The 9,597-nt window shown below is 39.9% G+C and overlaps 1 protein-coding gene across 1 annotated transcript; it reads left to right on the forward strand.

Moving 5' to 3' along the window:
* The first annotated feature begins 6,180 nt into the window (after positions 1-6,180).
* Positions 6,181-8,907, forward strand: LOC125540891 (ribosome production factor 2 homolog). The gene is made up of 5 exons (XM_048704423.1): positions 6,181-6,280; positions 7,494-7,546; positions 7,691-7,756; positions 7,848-7,940; positions 8,493-8,907. The coding sequence occupies exons 2-5, from the start codon at positions 7,520-7,522 to the stop codon at positions 8,532-8,534; spliced, it is 228 nt and encodes a 75-aa protein (XP_048560380.1). The 5' UTR covers positions 6,181-6,280; positions 7,494-7,519; the 3' UTR covers positions 8,535-8,907.
* Positions 8,908-9,597: the final 690 nt, after the last annotated feature.

The following is a 9,597-nucleotide window of genomic DNA, read 5'->3' on the forward strand; positions in this document are numbered from 1 at the left end:
ATCTTTGCGTCGGGTTTGGTATTTCTGAGAAACAAATTGTAGCTCAATCAATTGGAGGAGAGCTTTTTATTCAATTAGCGTATCGTCAAAGATTTTTAACTTCATGAAAACAAAGCATCTTTGCAGGGATTCTATATCGGATTTGGTATTTCTGAGAAATAAGGGTCTGTCTAAGACTCAGTCGACCGAGACTTCGTGAAGTCTCAGTCGGCTGACGTCAACTAAGGAAGATTAGGCCTGTTTCCTAGGTTGCTCTCTGCTGGACTGCATCTGGCTTAGGTTCTGGGCCTTTTTTGTTTTTCTGTTTGTTTCCTTGCTATTTTGGGCCGGGCTTCTTACTGTGTTTGTGTATTTGGACTAGCTTGTTCATTTGTTTTCTTTGACGCAGCAAAAAGGTACTCAACAGAAAAGGAACAGGTTTAAGTACTTAATTAGTCTCTGTACCAAGAAGCACTCAGCTGTCAGCTCGTTGTGTGTGTGTGTGTGTGTGTGTGCGCTTGTTTGGCACGCTTGGGGAAAAAATAAGAAAAAAACATCAACTATGCATATGTGTGCTGGTTCGCTGGAAAATTTCGGTAGATTTATAAATTTTTTATGATTATGCTAATTCCCAGCAGCTATAAACAAGTGTTTATAAACAACAAAAAAGAAAAAAAACAGCTGCTATGTTTTTTGACAAAAGACAATTACTACTACTGATTATAACTGATAGTAATTCAACATATCATGCCCTGGACACAATTTGCTAGCAACACTACTCTGATACTGGACAGATGCACATTTCAAAAATCAAAAGCTGAACAAAAAATATATAATTGGAACAAATGACCAGCAGCTACTATTTATGATGCCTGAACAAATTTGCAAGAAAAAAAATGACTTAGCAATCAATCAAAACCTCAGTCAACCTGTTTCTATAGAGTTTAAAATATACAAAAAATGGATTCCTATAGAGTTTGAAAATATACTATCCAGCAGATAAAAAAAAAGTTTGATAACAAAATATTCTAAGTCTTGGATGTAAACAAGGGGACTGGGCAACAAAAATAGACAAAAAACTTTGGCTACTTCATTAGTTTCATCGACAATTTAGACACACACAAAAAAGCTAGACTTTATAACTGATTTAAGTAACAAAACAAAAAAAAGGAAATGAAAAAAAGAAGATACTATGTTTTTTCTGTAATATAATAAAAAAAACAATGAAAATGGTCCCTCCACACTCTTGGTAAGAAAGGACATGCAGTTGCGCCCCTCTCCCGCCGCCGCCCTTCGACAAAACAAAGGTCAGTTGCAGTCTGATAACTAGACATGCAATTGCAGTCAGTGGTGACACTACACATTGTGTGCCTAGTGTCAGACATGGAACTGCCCCTCCCTCTCCCGCCATCCTTCGACATAACAAAAGGTTAGTTGTGGTCGGGAAGGTGGACATGCATCTGCAGTCAAGGACGACAGCTGCAGTTGCATGCCTAGTGTCAAATATACAACTCCCCCTCTCCCTCCGTCGCCCTCTAACAAAACAAATGTTAGTTGCAGTCAGGTGGGGGCACATGTAATTGCAATTGGGGATGACGCTTGCAATTGCGTGCCTAGTGTTAGACATGCAACTATCCTCCCCTCTCTCGCCACACTTTAAAAAAAAAGACCGGTTGCGGTCGAATAGGTAGACATGCAATTGCGGTTGTGTGCCTAGTGTTAGACATGCATCTACCCCATCCCTCTCCCGCCATCATGCGACATAACAAAATGCCAGTTTCAGTTGAGAGGGTGGACATGCAATTGCAGTTGAGGTAACACTTGTAGTTACATGCCTAGTCAAACATGCAACTTTCCCTCTCTCTGTCACCGCCTCCAACGAAACAAATGTCAGTTGCAGCCGGGTGGGTGCACATGCAATTGCAGTCAGGGGTGACTCTTGCAATTGCGTGCCTAGTGTCATACATGCAACTGCCTTCCCCTTCTCCCACCACCCTCCGACAAAACAAAGGCCAGTTGCAGTCGGGCGCGACACTTGCAATTGCGTGCCTAGTGTCATACATGCAACCGCCTCCCACCGACAAAACAAAAAGTCAGTTGTAGTGGGTCAACAGGTAGTTGCAGCTAAGGGCGACACTTGCAGCTGCATGCCTAGTGTAAGACATGCAATTACCTCCCCCCCACCATCACCATCCTCTCACGTCGCCCTCCGACAATACAAAGGTCAGTTGCAATCGAGCGCAACACTTGCAGTTGCATGCCTACTGTCAGGCATGCAACGGGCCCCCTCTCCCCTGCCCACTGACAAAACAAAGGTTAGTTCAGTCAGGTTGGTAGACATGCGGTTGCAGTCAAGGGCGGCACTTGCAATTGCATGCCTAATGTCAGACATGCAACTACCACCCCTCTCCGGCCACCCTCTGACGGAAAAGGTTAGTTGCAGTCATATGGGTAGAGATGCAATTGCATTCGGGAGCGATGCTTGCAGTTGTGTTCCTAGAGTCACACATGCAGCAGCGCCCTCTTCTCTCCCACCGTCCTCCGACGCAACAAAAAATTTAGTAGCAGTCAGGTGGGTAGACATGTTGTTGCAGTCAAGGGTCAGTTATAAGTCATTGGGGGTAGACATGCACTTGCAATCGAGGGCGACAATTGCAGTTGCATGCCTAGTGTCAAACATGCAATTGGCCCACCTCTCTCGTCGCCCTCCGACAAAACAAAGGTCGGTTGCAGTCGAGGGCGACACTTGCAGTTGCATGCCTAGTCAATGGGGATAAGTTAACTAGGATATGCAATAGACATATTTTATGACCAGACAAGCAAACAACGATTTCTTAACTTGGGTATGAAAAAAAGCAAACATATAATCATAGATGAATATACAAAAAACAATTACTAGCAAAAAAATGTATAAGTAGATATATTAACAGGATGTAGTCACAAAAATGGAAAATGCACAAATTCTGTTGACTAACAAACAAATTATGTTGCTTTTAAAAGAGAAGCATTTCGAAAACTAGACAGAAAAACATATATACACGCATACTACTGGAACCGCCACTTGAAAACTAACATAAACTCTTAATTGACTAACATCAATTCTGTTACGTTTAAAACAAAGAATAATTTCTAACTTGAAACCACTAGACCTCCCAGCCAAAATTGATCCATACTACTGGAGTTTCGTATAGATTCCACCCAGATATACAGTATAGGGAAAAAGGGACATATAGGATATTCTCTCTACTTGAAAAAAGAATAGCAAAAAAGAACACAAAAGGGCACACATGGGGATATCCTCTGCTAGAATGGGGGAATATAAATAAAAACTTCCTAAACTCTGGTGATCCAAACTACTTTTTTACTACTGGAAAAAAAGAAACTAATAATCTCTACTTCGTCCAAACTACTGGAACCGAGAGAACCCCCTCGGATCTCTACTTAATCCAACCTACTTAGTGGTGCTTTGTCGAGGTAACACCAAACCAGCAGATAACTAGTTATACTGTAGACATGTGATACCCCACACAAGCAGATAACTAGGTTGTCGACATGTGTATCACTACTTAGTGGTGCTTTGTCGAGGTAACATCAAACAAGCAGCACTACATGAATCTTACAAACAACATTGATCTGACGATCACATATGTCCGCCGAGACTTCGTTAAACTCAAACACATTTTTAGCAAATCTTGTTAAGAAAATTTCAACTATCACATCCACATTTACTTATAAAGCATCTGGTGGATGTACAACTGGGAATGATATTTTAAAAAATTAGGTAGGCATTTTTTGCAAAAAAGGGCCCGTTAGAATTTAGAAAAAAAAATACTAAAATCAAATAAAAGGAAAAAAGGAATAAATAAACATGGAAGAAATAAAAATAAAAATAAGACTAGAAGAAAAAACCAGAGAAAACGGGACAAAGACAAAAGAAATAAGTCAAAATCATACAAAAAGTGAAATGAAAGGTGAAAAAAAAAGAGAGAAATGTGCTGAAAAAAATAAAAGACAAAAACTAACAATTTCTTGGGCAAAAGAGAAACCACCGTGACCCCCTCCCATACAGGCAAACTCGCTTGTGTTGGTAAAAGAAGGGACAAAACAAATTACAACAAAAAGATACAATGGAATCTCTGGGCTGCAGTAACAAAAAGCACAAAGCCCAGAAGCTAAACAAAAAAGGTCCTCTTGTTTCTACAGGCTCGTAAAACCACCCGGCCCTCTTACCAGCGCAGCGACAAAAAGGCCAGAAGTTCGAGCCAGCCTACACATGCACACGAATCTTGATGGTCCTGCATCCTATGGCCAAGACATCGACTGAGACTTCGCGAAGTCTAAGTCAACTGAGATTTAGCAGCCCCCGAGAAACAATTGTAGCTCAATCAGTGATGTATCCGTCAGATCTTATATGTGGAAATCTGTGCAAAATATTTCCTTTTATAAGTTTTGGTAGTTTTTTTTCTCTCTCCGTTGTTCCTCATGGGCTATATATATATATATATATATATGCTCTGGGCCAAGAAGATTACCAGGCTACTAGTCCATAAACACAATGGGAGAGAGAAACAATATGTAGCAGATTTGTCTGGGGGAGGGAAATCCCTACTCGCCGCATTATACGACAAACTGACGAGGATTCCCACAGGTAATCCAGTTTTGGGAACTCGGGATGGCCCGGCCCATTTGCGTGGAGAAGTATCCAATCCGGTTTTGGGAACATTTTGGAAGGCCCCAGTCGGTTTATACCGGTTTTGGGAACCTTCCAGAAGGTAACAAACATATTTTTTTATTCTGTCTTTTAATTTCGTTTTTTCTTTTCTTTTTTATCATTTTTTTTATACTTTCTTAAAAATGTTCACGGATTCAAATTTTATTGTTCAAAAGTTTAAAAAGTATACACATTTCGAAAACTGTTCAAAAATTTCAAAAAAACTCCTGTTTCCAAAATAAATCTTAAAACGTTCGGGTTTTTGAAAATATTTGAGTATTCCATGTAAGGTTCCCATTTTTCAAATATGTTCATAAATTCAATAAAATTTTGGTACTTTGAAAAAATATTCTTGTTTGCCAATTTTTTTTTGTATTTTAAAAAATGATTATGTTTTAAAATTTGTTCATAGACTCGAAAATTGTTCATGTTTTCCAAAAATATTTGTGTTTTTTAAAAAAAATCAGAAATTAAGAAAATTTTCCCATTTTTCAAATTTGTTCATCCATTTTAAAAGTGTTTGAGTTTCCAAAAAATGATCATATTTTCAAAAAAATCAGAATATTGAAAAATATTTTTGTTTTGAAAAAAAATAACAAATTCAAAGATTGTCCGCATTTTCAAAATGGCAGGTCCACGGCTTGTTCTGGTGGCGACAATTATCGCTTGGTGCTCCAGAGAGCTTGATGTAATTTTCATTATGTTCGAGTGTTTTGTACTTCTGATGAACTTTGATGATAGATCTTTATCTTTTTCGTAGAAAAAATGTACAGCAAATATGAAGCTTCCTACAGTATAATCATGCAATATCAATGTGTGTTATGATAAATCGGCACCTTCTTGCAAAAAAGAAAATAAGCTGCCAACAAACTCAAAACAATCATGCAAGATTTCAAAGTATACGAAAGCAAAATGATAGAACTGTGTGCGTGGTTATAATATTGGCTGTAAAATCGACGCTAGGCAACACCGTAGATGGGAACATGGCCGAAGCCAATTACTCCAAAGACGCAAGTGTGAGTCTTGTGCCTCCACGGTATAATTGTGTGATGTATACATCAGGATAAACTCATTCCCCAAGAACATTTCTGCAAACGTCTAAATGGTATTCCCTCCTCTTTAAAAAATTTGTCATGCTTTTAGTTTAAATTACATATGAACAAAATTACCGTATGGACACATCAGGATAAACTCCTCCCCTCAAGAGAAAAGAAATGTGACGTCACGAAACATACAAATGGCAACCTTGTAGTATCAATCTTTGCATAATGAAAAAAAAATTATACGGTTTCTAAGAAGATATTATTGTTAGGGTTTTTAGATCTTAGTATTTTTTTTAGGTGCAACATGGAATTACGCCACTGAGGCCTGGTTTGGCAGGCCGGGGCGGGCCAGAAATTTCAAAGATCATACTTTCTGGGCCGAAAGTTCCCCACTTACTAATTTATTTGGTAGACCGGGTTTTGCCCCGGGCCACCCCGCCCCGATCCCAGATTTTCGTGCCGATTGAGCCCTTGAGGGACGCGCAGTTTATTCTCCTGCGCCGCAGCCACCTCCAGGACGCCGGCGTGCCCTGCCTTCTCCCCGGAGGTATTTTCTTGCCGCCCCTCCCCTCCCGCCAGCCGTTTCTCGCCACCGTCCCGCCATGGCTGCCAACACAGACCCCGGCGCCGGCGCGTTGTTCGGCTTCGACGCCGCCCTGGCGTACGCACCGCAACCGCCGAGCTCCGCCACGCCTTCTTGTTTTTTTTTTAGTGTTGCGACGGCGCCCTGGCGTGCCGGAATCCTTTCACGCCCACTGTTTGCTGAGCTGCACTTGGTTCCAAAAGGAATTACTAGAGGAAGAGAAACATGAGAACTTACTGTTGCTAATTGTTTTCCCCTTCTTTTGTGCCAAGCCCTCTCCTATAGTCTTATTCCATCAGCAGTGGTACTGCATCACAAAGAGCATATACTGTATATCACAACTGAAAATTACTCAACAGCAGTTCAAAGGAAGTCCTGTTTGGCTGTCTGCGTCATTAGTTACCTTTCTATCTCATACTGTGAACTTGTGAAGACTATGCCCCCTGTCAAGATCATGTTCAGTACACTGTTTGTGTTATCATCTTCCTGCAAGAACTGGTGCTACTGGCGTAAAAAAGAACAGCGCAACTGCACCTGGACAGTTGATGTAGAGACAACATCATGTTTGCACTGGTTTACTCTGTATTTTCGTGTGAAATAGGATATATTCAGAATTCTAATTGTGAGTTTCTTTCATACCATTGATGCTGGAGCTTTCATGTGGTTTGGAGCTTGCCATGGAAGCATTCATAGCATAAATTTGTGCAAGCTACTCCCTCCGTCCCATAATATAAGAACGTTTTTCACACTAGTGTAGTGTCAAAAACGTTCTTATATTATGGGACGGAGGGAGTAGCATTCATCTTGAGCCCCTCGGACACAAACTTGTGCATTGTAGGGTGTCTTGCTTATGGTTTTGACCTAAATTACTTTGCTGTTGTTATGTTGACTATGAATTGAAAAAAGAACTTTAACATCTGATCACAATACTTAAGTTGATTTAAGTAGTGCTACTTGCTATATTTTTTATCCATATATCTAATCCAGGGCTGGCTTTAATTTGGTTTTTATATGTTTGGTAAGATAATCCAGTGAAGTCTAAATCCATAACTAATGCTTGAGGAAAACAATTATAAGTATATGCAAATGCATATCTGTTTGGCTATAAAATAGGTGTACCTTTTAACCATCCTTACCTAGCTGAAAAGGTTAATCCTTGGATTTTTACATCGTCCAGCTAAAAGTTTACAGAAGAAGCCAGCTATGAGGACTCCTGGTCATGCTAAGAAGGTAATTCGAATGGAACAACTGTCTTTTGTTCATCAGATATTGTTATCCTGATGGTTAGGTTTCAGAGAACTATACTTACTATAATTTTGTCACTGAGAACTTGTATGTCAGTATGTATTCACAACTACATTAACATTTTTGCAGGTGAAAAATGTGACGAATGATGCAATTGACGGCAAGCGGGGCATGATCTACATTCCAGACCAGAAGGTTTGTGTCTAAATTGTTTTATTAATAGTTCTGAAGTTTAAATTTAACCTATTGGTATGCTAATCCGCTTCATGTTTTATTTTACTGAAAGATTTCAAAATTGACCTTAACAAAAGACATAAAGGGTCTGAAGCAGGAGCGCCGTGACGCCAAGAAAAACAAGGGGCACTTGAAGAAGCAAAAGGTCAACCATGAGTGAATAATACAGTCATCATATATTGTCGAACATATTCTGTTTTTCATCATCAATATCATTATGCTTGTTCCAGAGTTATTTTTAGTCTGCATTCGGTGTTGAGTTAGCTAGGTAGTTCTGTATCAACTTTTAGATACAATGATGATGGAACTTACGGTGCTATATGTCATGGTTCGTGTTCTTGGCCTTGGTCACCATAATATTGTCCATATTCTTTGGTTTCAATCATGTACAGCCTTTATCATCGATCAAAATAAAGTTTCACTATGCTTGTTTCAGATTTGATGTGACAAGTCGGCTAATTAACGTTTTGTATCAGTTTAAATGCTAACAAAGCTTGCTTCTACAGCTTAGTTATTTTTACTTTTTATGTGTCCTTTAATTAGATTTGTGTTGTATACTGTGTCCCACATTTGCTGAGATAAATCATCGATCTTCCAATTCTATAACAGTTTATGAAATCAGTCAACGTCCCACCCAGTACAGATTCCATCGCTGCCGGCAGCTAACGTTAACTCTGTTTCAACATTTTGTTTTCAGCTGAGGAAGAAGAAGAAGCCCGCTCCCAAGAGTGCAAAATGAAGGCGAGTGAAAGCCATGACTCAAGTGACACGCACCAGCTGAACCAATTGTCTCCTTAGCGTCTTAACATCGTCCGTAAAATTTAAGCTTTGTACTGGCTACCTTAAAGTCACTGCCGGGTTTAAACACCTTAATCATCACAGCGATCTTTTGAAAATAGTTTCTGCCAAATGCAAGGTCTTATGTATGGGTCTAGTGTAGTGTCAAAAACACTCTTATATTATGGGGCGGAGGGAGTAGCATTCTTTTTCTTTTATGAGTAGATTTTTAATTGTAGTACTGCTATTTGCAGCATCTTATCTCAATATAGCAACCACTGCCTATGAAACAACAACCTTTGTAGAAAGGGGATTGTTGATGGGAGAGGATTGTGGATGAGAGCGAAAATTGGGGATTTTTACATTAAAGCAAGCTTGATTACTAGCCATCGTTGGGCATTTCGCCTGGTACAAAGCTCCGCGACTAGTGTTGGAATTTCAGTTCAAACCAAGGATGATCAGCACAGCAGCTACAACCTTGGGCATACAACCTTGGTGCTTGAGGTACTAGTCGGCAGCTACTTTTTACTTTCAGCTGGTACGAGTGATTAGGTGAGTGCTTTAATCATTCACATACACTTTGTCAAGTCATCCATCTGTGCCTAAGCCGAGCACACAGATCATAACCTGATTCACTGCATCATCCTTCATATAATATGCAGCTACGTTCTGTCTTTTCCCATCATCCATAATCTTGAGTATAATGTGCATCTACGTTCTTTCTCTTCCTGCTGTCGTCTAGTACACGAGATGCGTGAAACAGGGCACGAGTAGCAGTAGCTTCTCTTACGTATAGCCGTAGTTCCGTAGCAGAATCAGCAAATTTTGGCAGATGTTGCTTTGCTCCCTGCCAATCACAAGTTCACAACAGATGCATCAGTGTACTTCAGCACAACCCTCAAACTCTGGATATACACCTGATGAATTCTGTCACAAAAACGAGAAATAGTAATTTATAAACCGATTGAACTCGCGCAGACGCTCTGGTGCTTCTCCTTGGCGAGCCAGGCATTTTTTTTGTGGGT

Source organism: Triticum urartu, chromosome 2 (genome assembly GCF_003073215.2).
Source record: "Triticum urartu cultivar G1812 chromosome 2, Tu2.1, whole genome shotgun sequence".
Lineage (NCBI taxonomy): Eukaryota > Viridiplantae > Streptophyta > Magnoliopsida > Poales > Poaceae > Triticum > Triticum urartu.